Below are 22,967 nucleotides of genomic sequence, written 5' to 3' on the forward strand. Positions count from 1 at the left end.
CTTAGTGGAAGTGTTAAAAGACTCAATTAATTTTATTAAGGATTTAATTGTAGGGAAAATAAGTTTTTAAAATCAATTTGCATGTTAATTGAAAGAAATTAAAATTTATGAACTTTATTGATTTTTAGAGGTTTAAATTGGATGAATCAAGGGCCTAATTGTAAGGATATTTAAGTTTGATGGAAAATTAAGGATTTTATTGAAGAAATCCAAAAGTAATGATCAAACTAAAAAATGTGTGTGATTGTAGGGGCTTAAATTAACTAAATCAGGGATCAAATTAAAAAGAGTTGAAATTTTACTGCTTAATTCAAGCTGAAATTGAACAAATTAAAAACTAAGTACTCGTTTGTATAAGATGTTCAAATAAATGGATTCAAGTCAAAATTTATAGAGGAGTTGTTTCACAGATTAAAAGGATTTTGAGTTAATTAATGGTGCATGTGCTATGGTTAGAAAAAAAGATAATAAATTGGTTTTAAGAAAAAATCTATTAAGAGCTCTAGTTTTTGGTAGATATGTTGTTTGATTTTAATGAATGATATGTCAGACATATGAAAAGACATGAATAACACATCATTCATTGGTTTTCTTCTTTTAGTAGAAAATAATGATCGAGTTGACACTTTTCAAGAGCTTGTTATAGAGTTTTAAACCTCTAAATGGCATAAGAATTTTTACAAATAAAAGAACATTCCCCTTACAACCTTATACGTATAAAATTAGACATTTACACCCTAGTTCTTTCATAAAGTCTCTAACACTTTATCCTTGATCAACTTTTCTTGCATTTTCAGAAATAGCTAATGACCTTTCAAATCTAGCAAAAACCATCAAGTACTCCTAAAACCAAAACCATCATTATAAAACAAGCCTAGCATAAGAGTTTTCAAATGTTGGCTTTTGTCTAAAACCCTCTCACTTTGATCAAAAAGTTATGTTTTGATTAATTTTTTAGGGAATCCACCAAAAAAACATTAGAAAAAACCCAATAATTACCCCTGAAAATCAGAGCCAAAAAAAGAAGAACAATAGATAGCAAAAAATATATGGAAATACTCTATTAATATATCTTATTATAAAGGTTCAAGAGCCTAACATAAAAAGGTCTAACAACTATAAAAAGAAAGAGAGTGAATGGGAAAAAAAGGAAAATAGAAGAAAAAACAACCTATGGTTAACAAGTTTAGAAAAGGTATAACCATATAACAACTTAAGGGTAAAGTTCATTTAATTTGTTTATTCATGCTTTCTTAATGTTTAAACCTTTTTTTATGTTTTTAGAACTTGTTTTAATGTTATGATATTTTCTAATTTGGTTTTGATTAATAAATAAAAATATCATTTTTATTGTTTAAATCTTGTTTAGAATTATTATTGATGTTACCGAGTGTCAAGACAATATATTTGTGACTGATTTTGATAAAAATATGATAGTTTTGGATTCTGCCAAAAAGTGTTAATGGGTGTTTAATGTCTTACCTATTTTATTAGTGCATATTCTTGGTTCCTGAGCATGGTTTGGGCTTTAAGTGTTCAAAAAGTCAATTGAGAATCAAAATTTATGTTTTTATTGGTTGTCATTTGGGTTGCAGTTATAAAGTTGACACTTCATGTATGTTATCAATGATTTGATGTTATTTTGTTACTCTATAGATTCAATTATGCTCGGTATTGATAATATAATTTGCGAAAACCAAAAATAGCGTGTTTAGAGATTTAGAAGGTCAAATTTAAGTTTTGGCATTAGTTTTTCAATTTCTAAAAATTTTCTAGATTCCAAGTTTATGTTCTTCGCATAAACTTTGCCTTAGCCTTTTTTTTAGTGTTTTGGGTTAATTATTGACACAAACATATTAGCTTGTCATCTTTAAGAAATAATATAAGGTTAAAATGCATCAAGAACATGTATTTATGCATTTAGATTCTAAGGTTATTTTGATTACCCAAACACATTTTGATCAAATTGTGGCTTTTAAATGTTAATCGAATAAAATGGATGCTTGATTCTTGATCAACATATGATTACAAACAAAACCTTGCCCTTAATTGCATGAAAACTTGTCTAATTTGTGATTTGTGTTTGTTGGGTTTTAGTTTGAATATTCATCGTGTTCTTCATGTTCTTTGTGTTTAATTTGTTTTTATAGTTTCTTTTATGATTTTGTGCTTTTTTTTAGTTTTGATTTATTTTTAGTTTCAGGTCAAACCTTGGTTTTTAGTTCGGTTCAAGGTTGAATCATTGTTTTCAAGTCAATCCGATTGTTTTTGTATTGGGTTGGATATTAAGACTTTGTTTGGTTGGTTACTTTTTTATTAAGGAATTTTTGGGTTAAGGGGTTGTTTGACAAACACACTCTTAAACCTATTTTGATTGTTTTGAATAAAAATTATTTTTGGCTAAACAGGCCCAAAATAAATTTCTAAATTTTTAAAAAAATTCCAAGGACCAATTTAAAACTATATGTAGGTCCCTTACATATTTTTCCAATAATTTTATTTAATATCAAGGCTATAAATTTACATTATAATATGTTGACTTGGTATTAAAATACTCGTTTTTCATTAAAATCTCAAAAATTTCTAAAAATAATTTCTTATTTTTTGAAAATATAAAAATATATTTTATTTGTTGTGCATTTAGCCAAGTCTCTCAAAAGATAAAAATCATATTTTGCTTAAAATATATATATAAACATATGGTATAATTTAGCATTTTTTGGTATATACATAAAAATTAAAAAAAAAATCTTTACCTATATCTTTAGATTTAATAATCAATTTATTAAATTATAGAGAACTTAGCCAATATTTCAATAACACTTAAAGATTTTAATTAATGAGAATTAATGGCTAACATTCTAGTATAAATGTTGGATCTACAAGTATGCTAACATTTAAATCCTAGAAGTTGACTAGAAGATTTCTAAAATTATTTTGGGTATTCAACAATTTTCATTAAGAGTATTTTTCACTACAATATACGAGTTGTGAAAAACACTTTTACCTTTCAAAATAAGTGAACCCTGTTAGGGCATCTATATAGACTCTTTTCATAAGAATTTATTTGGGCATATAAGCCTATAATAAATTTAAAATGCTAGATTTATTCATGAGAATAAATCTTTATTCTAGGTCATAGATGAAACATTGATTAGGAACACATCAATACCTTTAAATCACATCTAAATCATATAATACAACTTACCTCAAGTAAAGTGCGTTAGGGATGTTAATGCTTTCCTTAGTCACAACCAGTCCTTTACCATAAAATTCCATATAAGACCAGTCAACTTGGGTCTTCTAATGACCGTAAACTAAACAACTAGGTGGCAACTCCTTGATCTCGACATCGTAACGCCACACGTGCGTGTAATAAATTGACAACTCTATTAGGGATCTTCTGTTTTGACAGTATTAGAATATACCTTGTATGTTTATTGCGATTTGATGCCTTTATATTTTCATATTTAGCTTACTTTTTTACTTATTTACGGTTTAATATGTTTTATCCTGTTCATGCATATACATTGAAAATGGATGTATATCTTTATGCATTACTAGTTTATTTGTGATATACCATTTTGGAATGCACACACATGAAAACTTTAGGTTGGGTGGGGGAGTAGTGGCTTACCCTATGACTTTCAGTTAAGGTTTAAGTTTTTAAAACTATGCAACTCTTTGATGAGTGCTTGTACTGATAATAATTGATATACGTGTCATCACATTACCTATTAAGCCTTCATATTACTTCTGATTAGTACTTAAAAGTGCATTTTTATCAAGGTTTTATATCATTATTTTGCACTTGAAGTATCAATAACTCCTTAACTAAAGCATGTTTTATAATAATATATCTAATAATACAAGATACCTTTAATTTGTGGTAAATGTTCATTTTAAAAGCAGGCCTATCACATAAATGAAAGGATTGACTGATGACTTTAAGAACTTAAATTGCAAGGGCAAAGAGATGACCAAAATTAGAAAAGAGATGGCGGTGCAATCCAAACCGGAACACTGTTCGGTAATTGGGTCATATCTGGAGCTACAGATCTCAGATTTAGGTCCAATTTATATGGATGGAAAGGTAAGACATAGGCCTACAACTTTCATATGGAGCCCAAGATCTAAAAAGGCCATTATCAAGTCCAAATTGTAGCAACAACAAAGAAGCCCGAATCTGTCTTCCAGCCCGAGCACTGTTCGGTATTTTGGCCATATCTGGAGTTCTAGAAGTCCAAATGAGCTGAATGTTTTACACAAGAAAGCTGAGACAATTGCCTACAACTTTCATGTTTACAACTGGCTCCAATTTTGACGTTATCAATGACGTTTTGGGCAGACAAAAGAAGATAAGGATTGTCACCAAGTCAAAAGTTGGTCACCCACTTATCAATTAGTCATCAAATCAATAGTTCCCAATTTTGGCCTATAAAAGGAGACATTTGCCATGCATTTAGGCATCTTGGTGTTCAGATCAAGATCATGCTCTTCCTTTCTCTCTTTGTATTTTTTATGCTTTGTTTTCATTAATATTAAGTTTATGCCTTTCATTTCCTTTCCTTTACTTAGTTAACTTTTATGTTCTTATTTTGTTTATCTATTTTGCTTTCTTTCATTATGTCTAGCTAAGTTAATTATGTCAAGGTGAAAAGGTTACACTAATGGTGTAAGAATAAGTATAATGTAAACTTAATATGGACCTTAATGTTTGATACTAACATGTTTTATATTTGTTATCTTGTTCACTCTTTAATACTTTGCTTGTTAAATGACTAATCTTGATTTATGTTGTATAACACTTGGTACAACAAATGCTTGGCACTTTCATAGCCCATAATGTATGGTATAACCGACACCTGAGCTATGAAAGGAACTTGATTTATTGTTAACATAAGTTATAATCATGAATGCTTGACGAGATTTACAAGTATTAGCATTAATTGAATAAGATGACTAATAGACAACAATCTTTTCGTCGTGTCAACTTCCATGAGGATAATCATTAGGACAATAAGAAACCCTTTTTAAAGAACCTACCTTTAAGGTGTATGTCGGCTATACATGTTTTACATCAAGGTAAGCCCTTTATGTAGCATTTTGAGTTCAAAACTTATGAGTGACACAATGGTCATCAATTAAGAAATTTTTGTTGTAGAGTTTGGGTAAGAATTAAAATTCTTATTCATAATGCAAGAGTAACAACCATGTGTCACCCTTTGAAAGGTGAGTTCATCATATAAACACATGCTCGTACATTTAACATACATGCTCCTATGTTGAAATATAGGTCCCTCAAATCTAGTGTTCTCCTAAAGAGTCAAGAGTTATCAACATCTAACGATATTAAGAAAGATTTGATCCATTTCCAATCCAGAAGCATAGTTGTGGTTTTCTTTAAGTCGATAACCAGAACATCTATTTTACCATAAACTCAGCTTATGACCTATGTTTGAATGTCATCTATATAGTTTGAACACATTCATCTATGGAGATTGTGTGGAAATGTGGGCTTCTTTCCAATAAATGCAACTAGCTCACTTATGAATCTATTTTCACGAAGCTACATAACCAAAAAACCAACAATGTCTGTAGGTTATTTATATAAAGGATGATCAAGAATTAATATCAAGTTTCCTTTATTTTAATTGACACTTCGAAGCCTTTTCCTAAAATGTCATTTAATTTTTTTCCTGACCGTGTAAAGACTGTGACATTAACAAATGAAAGAGTGTTACTCTGTCATACATATAATGGACCATACTATTATGTAGGCAACCCTACTACTAAACAATGATAGAAGATCCTGCATCTGAAGACATGATATGATACTATAGAATTTGGTATGATGGTTGAAAGATTAAAGTCTTTACACTACAAGATCATGAGATTCTTAAAAAAACCGAAGTTCCATTTGTATGATAAAAAATTCTATATGTACCGCTATAATATATTAAAGTTGTTTGACTTAAGGACTTGGATGTGGAAGCTATTGGATGAGGTAAAGTTGTCAGGAGTCCTTTTATCATATGATAGAAGTATCCATTAATGGTTCACTTCATTGGCTTACTTGGAAGATAAACATATTTACATCTGATGTGAAAAAAGAGAGTTATTGCTTGTTTCCACTTTCTCCACAACCTCTTAGAGCAATGATATCAATGATATTAAGCTTGTCGAATACGAAGAAAAACTTAACATAACCTGTATTGATATGGAAAGTGATTTCATAGAAGTATGGATCATGGAAAGTTACAACAAAAAAGAATAAGACAAAGAGCATTCTATAAACATAAGGGTTTTAATGAGAAAGAATCATATGTAAAGCCTTTGGCTTTTTGCAATGTTAACATTATGCTAATAGAAAAATATTTTCTTAACCTAATATTTTTCAATTTCAAAACCAGAAGCATTGATATGTTGCAATTAAGAAAGGGTTTACTTCATGAATACTTCCCATTTCGATCTACTTTTATTATCAGGAAAGGAGCATAATTAGATGTAACATTGAAATTATCATAGTGGTATAATCTAGATAAGAGATATAAGTAGTTGCAATAATTCTAATTATCAAGTCCATAAGTTAGTGAGCAAGAAGCAAGTTGAGGATGTGAAGGATGATGTCATCTATCATATTGTCACTAGATTATATCATGAGCATGATAAAGATTGATAAACAATGACAAAACATAAATGATTGCTAGAGAAGCTGACCTAATTAGGGTGTTGCATTATCAACCATTTTGTTATGGAATTTTGTTATTCATCACTTTGTTTTAGGAGTAAGATGCCCATAAAAATAAACCAATTTTAAGGAAGTATGAATACTTGCTGAAATTCTTTTTAGAATTTAAAAAGGGTATGTCACCTATGAAAATAGACCAAAACTTCTAAATTTCAAAATAAACTGGTCGCTCATGAAAATAAATTAATTTTAGGGAAGCATAAATGCTTACTAAAATTATTTTTAGAATTTAAAAAGGGTAAATCGCCCGTGAAAATAAACCAAAACTCTTAAAATTCAAAAGGAGCAGGTCGCTCATAAAAAATATACTAATTTCAGGAAAGCATAAACACTTACTGAAATTCTCTTGGAATATAAAAAGGTAAGTTATTTGAGAAACTATACCAAATCTTTTGAATTTCAAAATGAGCGGGTTACTTGTAAAAATAGACAAATTTCAAGAAAACAGGATATTTGCTAAACTTCTTTTTGAAATTTAAAAAAGGTAAGTCACCCATGAAATAAGACCAAAACTTTTAGGTTTCAAAATGGATGGGTTGCTTGTGAAAATAGACTATTTTCTATAAAAAGCAATGGAAGGATGGATAACCCAACAAGTCAGATAGAGACTTTTTCTTTAAAAGCTGATTATGAAAAAACTTTAATGAGATTTTGCTTCATAAATATTGTAAAGAGAAGACATTTATTATTATCCACTTTTGACACCACAAAGAAAATCATCAGCGATTACCCATTTTTTATCCTAAAAAATTGAAAAAATAGAATTCAAATATACAAGAAAAAAGAGAGAGAGAGAAAAAAACCTATAAAATTTTCCAAGTTGGTGGTAGAGGACCAAGATGACAAGTAGAAAATTTAGAGGACCAAAATGTATAAAATTGACACTCAATGTTGATTGACAAAGGGCTTTATTAGTGAAAATATTTATATTTGAGGTAAAGAAATACAAATTAGTCATATAAAGACTCAATGAGAATTTTAAAAGACTTGATTAATTTTATCGAGGACTTAATTGCAGGGAAAATCAGTTTTTGGAGTTAATTTGGGTGTTAATTGGATGAAATAAAAGTTTGGAGACTTAATTGATTTTCGGGAGGTTTAAATTGGACAAATCAGGGGATAAATTGTAAGAATATTGATTTTGATGGGAAATTAAAAACTTGATTGAAAAAAATTAAAACTAAGGACAAAGCTAAAATAAGTGGATGATTATAGAAGTTGAAATTGACCAAATCAGATGCCAAATTGGAAGGAATTGAAATTTTAGTGGTCAATTAGGCTAAAATTAAACAAGTTAAAAATCAAGGACTCGTTTGTAAAAGGTGTTCAAATAAAAGGATTTAAATCAAAAATTTTAGGGGTGTCATTGTAAGGATTGAAAGGATTTTAAATCAATTAAGGGTGCATGTGTCATGATTAAAAAAAACCTAAATTAATTTTTAACAAAAAGCAATTAAGAGCCTTAATTTTTCAAGTTTTTAGTAGATGATGTGTTGTTTGGTTTTAATAAAAAGACATGAACAACATGTCATCCATTAGCTTTCTTCTTTTTCTTCTAGCAGAAAACGATGATCAGGTTGATATTTTCTAAGAGCATGTTGTGGAGTTCTAAACCTTCAAATGACACAAGGTTTTTTGCATATGGAAGAAGAATAACCCCTCTATAACTCTATGCTATGAAATTGAACATTTACACCCTAATTCCTCCATAAAAGTTCCAAAATCTTGTCCTCAATCAATATTCCTTGTATTTTCAAATTCTGAACTGATCAAGTTGACACATTTGGATAAATGAAGATAAGGCTATAAATCTTTAAATTAAGCAAGGTTGAATCTAAATGGAAGGTATGCACCTCCTCTACTAACTTAAAGTGGTTTTCAATGATGTTTACACTGGAGTTTCTCCAATGAAGCTTTAAAAATTGTCAATTTAGTCAGCCTTCACTATGACACCTATTTTTTCCATGCATTCGTATTTAAAGCTTCTCAAAGGGTTCTTATCAATGACTTTAAAACCTCTTTCTCAATATTAGAAATAACTCATTTTCCTCCAAGTATAACAGAACCACCAAGTGCCTCTAAAATCAAAATCACTATTGCAAAATCAGCTTAGTAGAAGAGCTTCCAGTCGTTAACTTTTGTCCATAACCCTTTCACTTTAATCAAAGGGTTAAGTTTTAATTAATCTTCAAGGGAATCCACCAAATAAATCTAAAAAACTCCCATAAATACCCTTTGAAATTAGAGCTGAAAAACAATAGAAAGGAAAAACATGAGGAAATACTTTGTTAATAAACCCCATTGGAAGGTCCAAAAGCCTAACATAAAAGGTCTAATAAGCTTTGAAAAAAAAAAGAGTAAAAGAAAAGGAAGGAAGGAAAAAAGAATGAAAAATAACATTAAACATTGTTTATAAGTTTATTTTATTATTAGACTTATGTTAGTTCATAACTAATTTAGGCTTATTAGCTTGCAAATCAAAAGATTTCCATTAGAGTTAGTTAGAGGATACTATATTATGTTTTTTTGAGCTTCAAATTTGAGTAGCTAGTTGAAGAATAAACATGAGTTTATTTTTGTTTATTTGTGGCAAAACAACCTTTTTTTGGCAAGGACAAAGATCATACACTAACTTATCAAAGATTAAGTAGTTTTGTGACGTCATTCGCACAATGAAGATTATTTCTGGGTTTAAATTTTTTGTTATATCTTTAGTTATTAGGAATAAGGTTACTTCTAGTTTAAAGTTCTATTAAACTTGATTTTTAGTTTTTAAAATTGTTTCTCTTTTATTAAGGATTATTGACCATGTGATTAAAGGTCGGTGTCAATGTGTCATTTGATTTGCACCTCACCAATATTGTTTGCTCTTCCTCCCAGTACGTATACTCATTCTATTTAAATAACTTGTCATAATTTTCATCAATCACAACACTAACTTGTACTGTTTTAATCGATTTCCTAATCTTTATTAACCTTTTCTTTTAAAATTTTTTATTAAACTTGATATAACTCATGATCCACTTTAAGGTTGAGTTATATGATGGATGAGTTAACTTGAATTAATTCTAATATAATTATTAGGTATTAACATTTTAATATATTGCAATTGCAATTTAGATATTGATTAATTTTTAATCAAATAACATTAATTTTTTTTAATAAAAGGATATTATTTTATATTTTTTTAAAAATATAACTACGATATGATCATGAGTACCCATCATGTTGATATTTGTTTTTTGAAATTCAGTCTAGACCGTGTGCCAGGTGGAACTGAATTTTATAGCTATGCTTCAGAACTCCTAGGTGCGGAGTAAAACGACGTATTGGTCAGCGTAGCAAATCTCCATAACCCGTCACAGGCCGGGTCGGAGCTTAGAAACTCGGGCCCGCACCTTGAAAAATAGAATCCAACTTGACATAAGCCCAGTACGGGCGCGAGGATATTTATGAGCGTAAAATATCACACCTACAGGCAATCGTTATATCTTCGCCTTTGTTGCTATCAATTCTCTTCTTCACTTGTAACTGGCCATCCCAAAAATTAACAGTAAAGAAAGAAAGAGAGACGGAGCAGAGAGAGATCTGACGCTCTTGTTGCAGAAAGGAAGAGAGAAACAGAGAAAGATCAACCATGAGATCTAGCAATCACTTGATAGGGGTACTCAACTTCCTGACTTTTTTGCTATCAATACCCATCCTAGGAGGTGGTATATGGCTAAGCAGCAGAGCCAACAACACAGATTGTCTGAAATTCTTACAGTGGCCATTGATAATAATTGGGATCTCAATCATGGTCGTTTCTTTAGCCGGTTTCGCTGGCGCGTGTTACCGAAACACTTTCTTGATGTGGGTTTACCTATTTGTTATGTTCTTCATCATCGCCGCACTTTTAGGGTTCATCATCTTTGCCTATGTTGTCACCGATAAAGGGTCGGGCCGCCCACTCTTGAATCGTGCGTATTCTGACTATTATCTGCAGGACTATTCAGGGTGGTTGAAGGATCGAGTAGCTAGTGATAGCTACTGGCTCAAGATTAGCTCTTGTATACGAGATTCTAAGGTCTGTGGTAAGATGGGGAGAACTATTAATGGCGTCCCTGAGACTGCAGATATGTTCTATAGCAGGAAGCTCAGCTCTGTTGAGGTATGTGCCTCTTCTGTTTTCCATAATATTTTGAGTTCAAGAAATATCAAATCTATAATTTCTTATAGCGTTCCAAGTCTTGAAAAGTTTTGGGTTTTAGCAAACGATTTGAGCAGAATACTGAACTTGTTTTGCGATTAGAGATAGGTCGGGGTAGAACGACTCAAGATCTTAGAGTCAGTGGCCTCAACTACCAATTAATTAATGGTCGAAAATCTCAAATATAACAATAATAATCAATTATAAAACAAATTAAACTAGTTTCTCTGGTTAATTGATAGAAGAATTTTTTAATATTAAATTAAATTTGATTAATATCAGTGAATTACTTTTAGAAATTTGAAGGATTATCTAACTCGTTTTCCAAAAAAAATGATTAATTTGAAATTTGCATGCAGCATCAAGGAAGCCTATCGTACGGGGTAAAGGTGGTGTTCAGATCCTAGATTTGAATTCCGCGTAAATAAACAATAATAATTTTCTTCCCCCACCATTCCCGCTCTCTCCCCGATAATTTAAAGGCTTCTTGATCGAGACTTTGAGTAGTATTTTATTGTGGTTTACAGTTGTTTTTATGAATATTTTTTTATTTGAAAATTTATTAAAATAATATTTTTTTAATTTTAATCTTATGTTTTAATAATATTTTATTAAAATCATAAAAAAACATTAAAAATATATAAATTTAATATTTTTTAAACGAAAATGTATTTTTAAATTTCATTCCAACACAAACACACAACAAAATGGACAAGATAAAAATATAATATTTTGTCAAAAAAAAATTAAATTGTATTGTGCTGGAATCTTCAACTAATTGCGCTATTTTTTTTAAAAAAAAAATCCCCCAAATTATTGCTAGGGAGAAGGGACATCTACTTGAGGCCATGTGAGAGCCACCGGGAATCGCTGATTCTTATTTGCCACGTAATTGTTTGTCGGCCGTTCACAGCCCCACCTTTCTTTCGTAGAAAGGAGCTTAGCTTTATCCTTCTACCGTCCAAAGAAAGAAAGTTTAGTAGCTTATCTTTATTCATCCATTGACAGGAAAAAGATGCGATGGGACCTTTTCATTTTTAGTAAGAAAAGCCATCATTACAAGCCATCATTACATGCTTCGTCTCTCATCCCTGCCTGCCTGCCTGCCTTCTTCTCTCCCTCTCACATCCCCATCTGCATGCTGTACTTTAACAATTATAATTAAATTAATTATATTAGATTTGAATTCCGCATAAGCGATGGGATCTTTATGTCTTGTTGAGCTAATTTATATTATTTTTTATAGATTGTTTAGAATATTTATAAATGAATAAATATGGATGTTTATTAAATATAAAAGTGTTTGATTTTCAAATAATTTTGTATAAATTTTGACAATTATAATTAAATTAGTTAGGGACATAAATTAAAAAGCAACCATGTAAATGATTTTTAACTCATCTTGAATAAAAGTTAGGGATATATTTTGAATTATCTTTCATAATTTAATAATTAATAGCTAAGATAGATATATAACTCTTAAAAATAATAATTACTAAAACCATTTTCACTTAGCATTATATTATTGTAAAAAAATTATTTAAACAGTTTTCTTTTCAATTATATGTGGCATGAATATAAATTAATATAATTTTACTCAAATTAACTTTTATCTTAACAAATATATATCTTTGATACTTAAAACGGGCATCTGTAAAAGCCTGTATGGAACACTAGGATTTGATTATGGACAAGCTCAATTTTTAAAGAATTCTAATTCAAGAAATTGAAATCATAAACTTAAAAATGTTGTTCAGAAATCGCAGCTCTACCCACCTTTCTCATGTTCACCTTTGTCGTCCCACCCCTCCTCCTGAACAGTCATCGTCAACACATCCCATTAAACCTAAAAAAAATCATCCTTTATACTCACAATCTATATATCTTGCATATTTTATAAGATGAACCAAATATATTAGCCTGATAAAAGAAAAAACACTGCCGGAAGAATAGTGCCTTTTGTCAGTCTGAGTACGGTATCAAGAGTAGAATCTTAGTGTATTTATTTATTAATTTGTTTATATGAATATTCTTTTCTTCTCTTTGCATACTTCAAGTTGCAGCTTGTTTCAATATGAAAAGTGACGGATAGAGAATAAAAGGATGAAAGAGATAAAAAGGGGATGCAGAAAGCTGGAATCTTATCTGATTGCCCTACTATATTATATTAAAGATTTGAAAAATTTAATACAGCTTCATTGTTTATATACTATACTAAAATACTTGGTTCATATTAAAAGTGATTTTTTTTTTAAATTAGTCTTTTTTTTAAATTCAATTTCATCTATGATTTTTTCAATTATATTGGGTAACTTCCACACTGTTTAATATCAAATCCAAGCTAGGTAATAGGATCGAGTTGAGAGGTTCTTTCTTATCAATTTTATCATTTTTTTTTATAATTTAGTGGTTAGATTTTTTTTGCTAGTCAACTAAATTGCTTTTGAATTGACCAAGTTAATTAGGTTGCATCATGAAAACTTTTACAACATAATTTAATTTTAATTTTAAACCTGGATTAGATGAGAAGTGAACTCATATAAATTTTTTTAATCATTTCTTCTCTGTTTTATCCTCAGATTTTTATGGGGTTACCTTTAGATTGTCCATATCAGCTCTCTATTATTTAGAATGTCCATATCAGCTCTCTATTATTGAGTTGCTGAGTTTGGCCCAATCTTATAATTTTTGTCCTAAAAACACCATTATCTAATCCTATCCACCACGAGATCAGTCAAAGAAATAAAACTCAACACCAAAACATATATAACAAGTGAAAATTCAACAAAACAAACAAAAAAAAAACAGTGAATAAAAATTTATAAGCAAACCATTATTTCCATTAGCATTTTGAGAGTTTTTGAAAAAAATTAAAATTTATAATCAAATTCATAATTTTTTTATTTTAAAAAATAAAAAAAATATATATTATTTTAATACATTTAAAAGTACTTAACGACAAACAGCTCTAAAAGCTACACATGTTGACTAGCAACAGCTTGAATTCGAAAATTAACCTCTGCACCAAATGGATCCTTCGAATCATAGAGTCAAAATGGCTTCCATTCTTTGGGGGAGGTCGAAGAATATGAAGTGTTAGGGCTTTAGAAATAGAAAAATAAACATGTAAAGTAAAGAAATTCAAGGAAAATAGAAATATACTTAATGTATGGAACGCTTTTTTCAGCATTGCTTCAAATTAATGAGCTAATCAAACATTATTTGAACTTGGGTCACGCCATCATCAACAATGTCAGGTTTTAGCATGACGCAAAGTTGTAGAACTGTCATCCAATTTTCCATCTCTGCAGACATCAAAAAAAAATAAAAAAATCAGCAATCTTCCAAATATAGTAGACTACCCACTGTGTATAGTATATTCTCCTCTTGTATTTATTGTATATATTGGTGGCATTCGGTGTGTAATTATCATTACATTTTACGTAACAACAGATTTGCTTTTGCTTGTGCTGTAGTCTGGTTGTTGCAAGCCCCCTACAGAATGCGGCTACACTTATGTGAACGAGACTGTCTGGTTATCATCTGGAGGGGTTGTTTACAACACTGACTGTAACACCTGGAACTCCGATCAAGAGCAACTGTGCTATTCCTGCAATTCTTGCAAAGCTGGTTTGCTAGCCAACCTGAGGAAGAGTTGGAGGAAGGTCTCGGTCATTAACATCGTCATATTAATCATCCTAGTGATTGCCTATGTGGTTGGCTGTGCAGCCTTCAGGAATAATCGCCGGATCGATAACGATGAACCCTACGGGGAAGCAAGGATGACCAAGTCTCAGCCTAGCAGAATCCATCTTTAATCAAGTGAAGCTTGATTGGTTGGGTTTCCTTTCTATGTAAAAATTATGTTTTTGGTGTTATCATGTAAAACTTGAAGCTTTGTTGGATTTCCTTTCTATCATCACATCAGGGATGTAAAAATTATGGTTTTGCTATATTATTAAATAAAAACTTGTTTCTTCTAGCCAGGGGAAGAGCGCGGTGTTCCTTTCTCTTTAGCTCATCACCATTTGTAAGATGGCTGTGTGTGCATCTTTTGAAATTACTAGTTGACTGAATCATATTGTAAAGCACATACAATTTACTGGAAGAACACCATCACTGTCATTGTCTTAGAATTACAATAAAACAATAATGGAGCCTTTTAAAGAAATTTTAGGCAATTAAATAATAAGAGCTTATTCTTTAAAATACAACAGATGTATTTAATTTTTTGCTTTGATGGCTGTTCTGATTTTTGGATTGTATGTAATGGAAGGCTTTGTTTGGATTTTAATGAGGTTGAAATTTACCCCTTAAAACCTTGAAAGCAGATTAAAATTTACCCCACGGGTAAAGATGTGAGAAATTTCTTTTAACCGGGTGAGTGAGGTCTTGCCTAAATTCTTAAATTTATTATTACTATTAATACAAAAACAAAAACAAAATTATTATTATTTTTAATTAATTAATTTACAAAGAAACTAAAACATGTCAGTTTTTTTTTTTTTTAGTATTTCTATTTATCAAATTACAAACACTATTCATAAGCCCTATTCACTATTAAAAAATTGTTCTTAGTACCTCAAACTTTAATTTTGTTTCAGTTTGGTCATCCTCCTTTAGATCCTTCAAATTTCTTTTTTTATTATTTTTTATTTTCCTCGTATCTCATATGAGCATATGCACGAAGGGCTAGGGATTATTTTGGTGTTGCATTGCGGGTCGAACAATAAAACTAAAACATATCAGTTTTTTCTATATTATTTTTGTTTATCCTCTCACAAAAAATTATTTATAATCATTATTCATTTTAAAAAATTCATTCTTAGTTCATCAATTTTTTTATTTTGTTTTAGTTGGTCATCCACCTTTGGATTCTTTCAACTTGGTCCTTGAAAGTTCTTTTTTTGTCGCCCTTGATTTTTTTTCATTCTCCTCCTATCCCATGTGAGCACGTGCCCAAGATATCAAGGATTGTTTCGGTGTTGCGTGGCGTGTTAATTTTACATGGGAGGAATATTGATTGTTGTGGACATCAACGTTAAAAAAACAAAATCAAAATTGACATTGATAAAATGACAGCCTCTTCCCAATGATTATTATTCTAGTGGCATGTAAATTTAGACTTTTGTCCCTTGATTTTAATTTTTTTACATTTGATCCCTCATTTGTTTCTTATAGGTACCCAAATTTATTTATTTTATATTCCAGTGCACAACTCTTGAATGAGAAAAAAATAGTTATTGAAAAGCTTTAAGGAGAAAACTCTCAAGTGGCCGAGTCTTTATCACCTATAACTTTGATTTTCATGTATTCATCTCGAAGATAGGAGCTTAATGAATGCGATTTGCACCTTCAATAATGATGAAAAAAGTAAATTAAAACTCGAAAAGTTTTTTTATTTGATTTAATTTTAGGCTATTAAAATATGATTTGTTGTTAGAAATAAGATTATTGAGGTAAATGATAATATATATATATATATATATATATATTGGTATGTATAATTTTTCTATATGCATAAGAAATATTTATTTTTAAAATTTGAGATAATAAAATAAAATATGCATATAGTTTAATTTTTTTTATAAATTTCTTTTTATAAATTCATAACATTTTATATTCTTACTTTACAATATCCTGAATTTTGCAATTCATCATGCTCACGCTTAACTCTTTTGGCAAAAAAAAGTATAACACCTTAAATTCATTTGACTTTGATTCTATCTTTTTCATTCCTTCCTCGCATAACTGTGAGCTCGGCTTCCTGCAAACTTACATGATCATTAATTAATTGGCATCATTGCATTAATTTCTCCAGTTCTTCGTTCTTTGGCATTGAAAACATGAAATGAACAAGAAGAGAGGAGAACTCATTAGCCACCTGAGCTGCATAAGACTTTACTGCCATGAGCAACTCAACTATTGTAACTAGAATCTTTCCAACACCAACAGGCTATAAGATTGGTTTATAATGAATGTCATTGCTAACAAATGGACGAAATAAACCAGCTAGCCAGAGCTTGTAAGTTTCCACAATGTTAGGGTTAATTTAAAGATTGTTTTTTAAAGTGTTTTTTTTGTTAAAAATATATTAAAATAATTTTTTTTATTTTTTAAAATTTATGTTGATATCAACATATCAAAAAAATTTAAAACTAAAAAAAATAAATTTAAAACTGCAAAAATTTCAAAAATAATTCAACCATAATACCAAATAGAATATTCAATAACAAGCCATGATATTGTTTTGGTATAATTAGCCCTCGTCTCCTCCTTCACAGCCACCCCCACACAATGTTTTCCTCCTGCAGCAACTATTACCACTGATATGCCCTCGTTTCTTCCAAATCAAAACCACAGCAGCAATGATGGATTGAAAACATAAATCATATACCACTTTCTCATTAACACGAGAGATTAGCAATGTTGATTGGTTAAAATAATTGAACAAAGTTAAAAAATAAATGTTCTCTCAAAGCTTCAAATTGGGTGGTTTTTTATTTTTTTTAGTTTTTGAAAATAAATTACTTGTATTTTTTTTTAAAAAAAAAATTAATGGCATGAAAAAGGAAAAATCATGTCTAATCTTCACTCGAAGAGAAGAATTGGTTAAAAACACAATTTTGATTTGGATTCATATCATTAATAAAAAAATAATATTTGAAGTACTGTTTTAAAAACCAATCTAATGAATTAATCTTCATTAGTCTGGACCAAGTCAGATTTCAACAAAAATAGATAAAAAATTGACTCGATAAAAACCTTAAATTGATTCGATAAAAAATCTAAGATTATTTGTAACCTGATTAGCCTAGAAACAAACCCAAGATGATTTTATATTTTTTATTAAATAAAAATAAATTAATTAATTTAAATTAATTCATGAAGCAGGAATCAGGACTTGCAAGTTTGAATGAGTTCAAAAACTAGGACTTGAAGAGAGAAACCATGTCTAAAAAGTGAAATTTTATTAATTGATCCGTGAGGTATTTTGATATATTTATGGTTGTTTAATCATTTTGTTCTATTTAAAAAACTTTGATCAAATATATAAACTGTAATTTTCAAGAAAATAAAAACAGGGTAAAAAATTAAGCTAGCTATAGTATTTTGTTTTATTTTATTTGTTTGGTTATGCAAGATTTTGTTTGTAGAACAAAACATCCGATTAGAGAGAGAGAGCATTGATAAATGAAAGATGTTTTGAAATATTTTTTTATATTTTTAATTTCAAATTTATGAATTTTTATGGATATTGATTTTAATAGCTTACAACTTCTATGCCATAATCAACCTAGCTGAAGAGAGATACATTTTTAATTAAAAAAACAATAATTAAAGAGGAGAATTTATAAGGCCAACTATATTTTTCATACAAAACTTTAAATTGTTATATTTGAATAAATATCCATTTTAATGTTCATATAATTAAATAAGAGATTTTGATTTCTATATAATTAAATAAAAGATTTCATCACAAACACGCGCTTGCACCTGAATCTGAGGGGAAAATGGCGGCCGGCTGGGAACAGCAAACCTAACCAAGTCATTGACAGATTAAACCAGGAGAAGTACTGTGGAAATTTTATGTTTTTGCTGGTGGGAATATCATTTAGCTCAACACAAATACATTTCAAACCTTACTATACTTTTCATTTATTATAATTCATTTCATAAAAATTTTAACCAATCTGCTATGATACTTGGTTTTTAAATATTTTTCAATTAAAAATATAAAGCTGTGTTTTTTCTTGATTTTTATACATAAAGAGATCAAAACTATAATACAGCTGAGAAATATCGTTTTATTACTCTTTTTATATGAAAGTAAATTGAAGATTAGCAGGGGGGTAGTCCACAACTTCAATATTATTTTCCGAGAGGATGAGTTCAAAGCGAAAGAACCGAGACATCTCTTCCACCCCTCATGAGCAACCAACATAGACAAAACCCAAGTTTCATTAAAAACCAGTACAACTGCTGAAACTAAATCCTACAACATCCGAAAACATCATGGCCCCGAAGCCAGGCACCTTGTGGATTCATCTTGAATCTCAGGCATCGGCAAATCTGTCAAAAAATACCAGAGATTACCAAATGAGCAGCAGTCCAAAGATTCAGGTAATTCTTCCAGCTAACGTGACCATTGAAAAGGAGGATTGAAAATTGTAGTTACCCCAGTTCGGAGAGCTTCAGATGAGCTTCAGAATAATCGGCAAAGAAAGCATCTTCATCCTAAAAGAGTAAAGAGGAAAGGACACAGCATTAGCAGGCAGGAAACCAGCAATTTTTCATGTATTTGGCAAACGACTGAAGCACAACAACAGATGGTATTTTTGGTACATACAGCAGCATATTTGTCAACATATGGGCGGAATATAGGGTCAGATAGAAGAGCCTTGTCAGATGGCAGTTGTAGTAGCCCTTCCTTCTCCCCACTCAAGAGCTCCCTAACCAAGTTTAGAAACATACAATGTGAGAAAAATGAAACATAGAACGGTGCCAGCATAAATTCATTGTTTGTGCACTGAAATATGACAGAAAACAAGTGCAGGCTCCGAAGGAAACCAACGAAAGGAACTCACTTGAAGTAAGAGTTATCAAAGATGAGAGGGTTAGCAGTCCAGGGTCCCTCAAAACCAGAGCGCTCCTTGTGGCACCTTCCCTGCAATAATCATCATTATTAACATGGCATGTGCCAATAAGTGCAAAAAAGGCTAACAAGAAGCACTCAGGTATTATTCCAGGAAACAATTTGAAACTTGGAACGGACCAGGGTGTGGCCTCCAGAGAGAGCTACAATATCCTTATCACTCAGGCCCATGTGGCCGAAGACATCCCTCAAGTGATCAGAACCTGAAAAGGCATTATATAACGAGTTGATGACTTGGAGCTAAATCAATTTCAAATTTTCAATTGCAGACAAGTTGATAAGGAGCAAACGAACCCTTAGTAGCATCAGGCAGACGACCTTCTGGAGGTGGCTCAGGCTTGTCCTGAAATCAAACAGGATAGCAGAAAATTAATTGATAGAACAAATTGCTTACACCAAAAACTCTACAATGTGAGGACTACAACACCGTTTGCTAATCATCACATCAGATAGGAAGACGCTGTATTATCAGAGAACATAGATCTTCTAAGCATAGACAAGGGGAACAATGCTTGTACATTCTTCACAAAACATAACGCTGTATTATCAGTATCAGAGAACAATATATCTTCTTAGCACAGACAGGGGGAATAATGCTTGTTCGCTCTTCATAAAACATAACATACAGAAGACATGACTGTACAGCAGGTGAAAATATTAAAAACTTTGCAGCAAACTTATTAACCAAACGGTAAGATTTGAGATTTATTCAATAGAGATTCTAGGTCAAGCTTAAAGAACAAGAATCAATAAAAAAAATGGATGAATCCAAAGTTCAAAGCTATCAAATAGTTAAAACACTGCTGTTCCACATCAGGCCAAAATATTAATCCACCTCCATGCTCCGGGGCCCCACCATTTTAATTATTAGGTTGAAGAATGTCCATGCAAATTTCAAAAGCAAACAGAAAAGCCTGAGGTTAGACCTAACGTGGCAGTGACTGCCTAAGAAATCAATGGCTATACAAAAGCAAAGCAGGGGATCAAACAATAAATAAACAAAACAAAACAAACACAGAAGAAGAGAAAACAAAATTACTGACCTCCCTCCCAGGGTGGAAAGGAACCTCAGGACCACCAGTGATTTCAACAGCAACAACACCAGCAAGCTACACCGAAGAGAAACCAATCAAAACACAGTAACTAATTTTTTCTTAAAAAAAGAAGATAATAAAATGGACAGTACCTGGTAGAAATCGGCATAGGAGAGGATGGGAAACTGCTCCTTGATGGGCTCAAGGAGTCTAACAGCAATGTCGAGACCATTGTTAGCGCCATGTGCCAGCTCTGCCGAGTACCTCATGGTACCAAAAGGCCCACCGGTTTTTGTCTTAACATCAAAAGTTCCAGCTGAGTGCCATCTGAATCATAACCACAACAACCAATCGGATCGGATCGAATCGGATCGGATCCAATCAAACATTTACATGTAAAGAGGAAAAGAAAAATAAAAAGAGAAAGGGTAAGGGAAATATACGCTAGACGAAGCATGAGAGGAGCGCAGCTCTTCTCAGCAATCAAGCTTCTCAGCTTCTTCTTGGCCTTTTCAACGGCTTTGCAGTACTCTTCGCTTACAGTTGGATAGTTCTTCGTCATTTTTGTTCACTTGTAATTCTACAGCAAATAAACTAACTATATTTTAGATCGAACACAGTGAGATAAACACGGTAAAAGAAGAATAAGATAGAACCCAAAACAGACCGGTGAAAGTAGAGGATGCAGATGGAAACCCTAGCGCGAGGCAGACACAAGGCAAGCACGGGCTCTTCCTTAATGATAATGATTTTTTTTATACAGACGCATGTAAATGGGTGGACATGATATAAGAGAGATGAGAATGTTCTAGTAGCGTAACTCTAGCCGTTGGATTTAGTTCATCTTGGGGCCGTTATTGATTTTCAAAACGGACGGATGGGATTGGATTCTTGGCTGGTTGTTGACTGATACATGTACGGTTTCCCCCCGGGGGTAGGTGAGGCGGAGGAGGGGTTGGAAAAGCGAGTAAAATCACACTAAAAACTGAAAGTATAATTACCATAAAAAAAAAAAAATCTTTATGCTTTCTCGTCATTTACTGTGGAGTAAAGTAGATTGATTATTTTTTATTTTTTTAATTTGGATTTTATTAAAAAAATATTTAAATTAAAATTTAAAAAAATTAAAACCGAATAAAAACTTGTTAAAATTAGCTGGTTTTGATTTTGTTAGGTGTGGTTTAGTTTTTTAAAATAAAAACTGATTCAAATTATTTTAACTTGATTTTTTTATTTTAGCTTGTTTTTTTCTAGTTGGACTTATTTTTGGCTCTATCTAGCTTAGTTTTTTCAGTTTAAAACTTATAAGACTAAACTGAACTGATTGGTTTTTTTTACGGTTTAGTTTTTTTGATTATTTTAGTTTTTTCAGTTTAAAACTTATAAGATCAAACTGAACTGATTGGTTTTTTTTACAGTTTAGTTTTTTTGATTATTTTTTATGGTTTTTTCGAATGATTTTTTTGATTTAATTAGTTTTTTAGTTTTTTTTACTCGATTAAACTAATATATGTTTTAATTAGTTTTTTAATTTTTTTTACTCGATTAAACTAATATATATAATTTTTTTATTTTTACTTTAATTCTTGAAAACTTATTTTGCATCATTTAACTTTTTTAAACTTAAATTAATTTTTAATTGCATATTTTTTTATGATAAAGAATTGAATTGAAAGCTAAGAAACTGAAGTTAAACTCTTTAATAACATGGAAAGCAAGCTAAAATATTTATTTTAATCCCTACATGTTTTTTAGATATTAAGTAACTAATCTCTTAAATTTTAAAACAATACTAAAGCAAAACTCTCGAGTAACATGGGAATAAGTTGAAAGTTTTGTTGAAACATTTATCCCCATGTTTTTTTATATTAGATGACTAGTCTCTTGAATTCTAAGACAATATATCTTGATACCTAACTTTATTTTATTTATTTTTTCATTTTCTATTGAAATGAGAGGGAGAGAGTCATTGAATTATGGCCTAGAGAAAGAAAGTGGTTATTAGAAAAGAGTTTGATCACCAAAACAATTAATTTTTATGTCAAAAGATTCTATTTGATAAGAGGGGGTGCATTTATGTTTTTTTTTTTAAACCTTAAAAACACATAAAATAACATATTTGAACTCATGATATTTTTTTGTTTCAGGTGGATTTTGAGTTTTAAGGTAGTTTGTTGACTTTTTGGTGGTCATGGATTAGTTTAACAATGTTTCTAAAGTGTTTTATAGATGTTTTTAATAAAAAATAAGTTAAAAATGAGATTTTAAGTAAAAAAACAAAAGACCTTGTTTTTTCAGCCACCACAATGGTCGGATTTTAGGTTTTTCAGGCAACAC

General features: G+C 30.5%; 2 protein-coding genes and 1 long non-coding RNA gene across 3 annotated transcripts; 1 reads left to right on the forward strand and 2 right to left on the reverse strand.

The window, feature by feature from the left end:
* Positions 1-1,346: 1,346 nt before the first annotated feature.
* LOC105114119 (uncharacterized) lies at positions 1,347-14,470 on the reverse strand. Its single transcript, XR_840071.1, has 3 exons — positions 14,389-14,470; positions 12,338-12,341; positions 1,347-1,360 (listed from the first exon to the last, which is right to left on the reverse strand). It is a non-coding gene; the product is annotated as an uncharacterized LOC105114119 (long non-coding RNA).
* Positions 10,222-14,944, forward strand: LOC105114118 (tetraspanin-3-like). Its single transcript, XM_011010546.1, has 2 exons — positions 10,222-10,901; positions 14,417-14,944. Exons 1-2 carry the CDS (start codon positions 10,389-10,391, stop codon positions 14,756-14,758), a joined length of 855 nt encoding a protein of 284 aa, XP_011008848.1. The 5' UTR covers positions 10,222-10,388; the 3' UTR covers positions 14,759-14,944.
* A 3,795-nt stretch (positions 14,945-18,739) lies between these two features.
* Positions 18,740-21,406, reverse strand: LOC105114120 (L-ascorbate peroxidase, cytosolic). The gene is made up of 10 exons (XM_011010547.1): positions 21,298-21,406; positions 21,074-21,210; positions 20,783-20,957; positions 20,640-20,705; positions 19,891-19,939; positions 19,717-19,799; positions 19,529-19,608; positions 19,291-19,393; positions 19,120-19,178; positions 18,740-19,013 (listed from the first exon to the last, which is right to left on the reverse strand). Exons 2-10 carry the CDS (start codon positions 21,190-21,192, stop codon positions 18,998-19,000), a joined length of 750 nt encoding a protein of 249 aa, XP_011008849.1. The 5' UTR covers positions 21,193-21,210; positions 21,298-21,406; the 3' UTR covers positions 18,740-18,997.
* Positions 21,407-22,967: the final 1,561 nt, after the last annotated feature.

Source organism: Populus euphratica, unplaced genomic scaffold (genome assembly GCF_000495115.2).
Source record: "Populus euphratica unplaced genomic scaffold, PopEup_1.0 scaffold493.1, whole genome shotgun sequence".
Taxonomy (NCBI): domain Eukaryota; kingdom Viridiplantae; phylum Streptophyta; class Magnoliopsida; order Malpighiales; family Salicaceae; genus Populus; species Populus euphratica.

What these genes read in the sequence shown, in the direction of transcription:
- LOC105114118 (XM_011010546.1), top strand. Translation starts at nt 10,389, where the DNA reads ATGAGATCTAGCAATCACTTGATAGGGGTACTCAACTTCCTGACTTTT. An exon ending in GGAAGCTCAGCTCTGTTGAG is followed by an intron (nt 10,902 to 14,416) that starts GTATGTGCCTCT and finishes CTTGTGCTGTAG; the next exon opens with TCTGGTTGTTGCAAGCCCCC.
- LOC105114120 (XM_011010547.1), bottom strand. Translation starts at nt 21,192, where the DNA reads ATGACGAAGAACTATCCAACTGTAAGCGAAGAGTACTGCAAAGCCGTT. An exon ending in CTTTCCACCCTGGGAGGGAG is followed by an intron (nt 19,940 to 20,639) that starts GTCAGTAATTTT and finishes GTTTGATTTCAG; the next exon opens with GACAAGCCTGAGCCACCTCC. An exon ending in TTTGATAACTCTTACTTCAA is followed by an intron (nt 19,394 to 19,528) that starts GTGAGTTCCTTT and finishes AAACTTGGTTAG; the next exon opens with GGAGCTCTTGAGTGGGGAGA.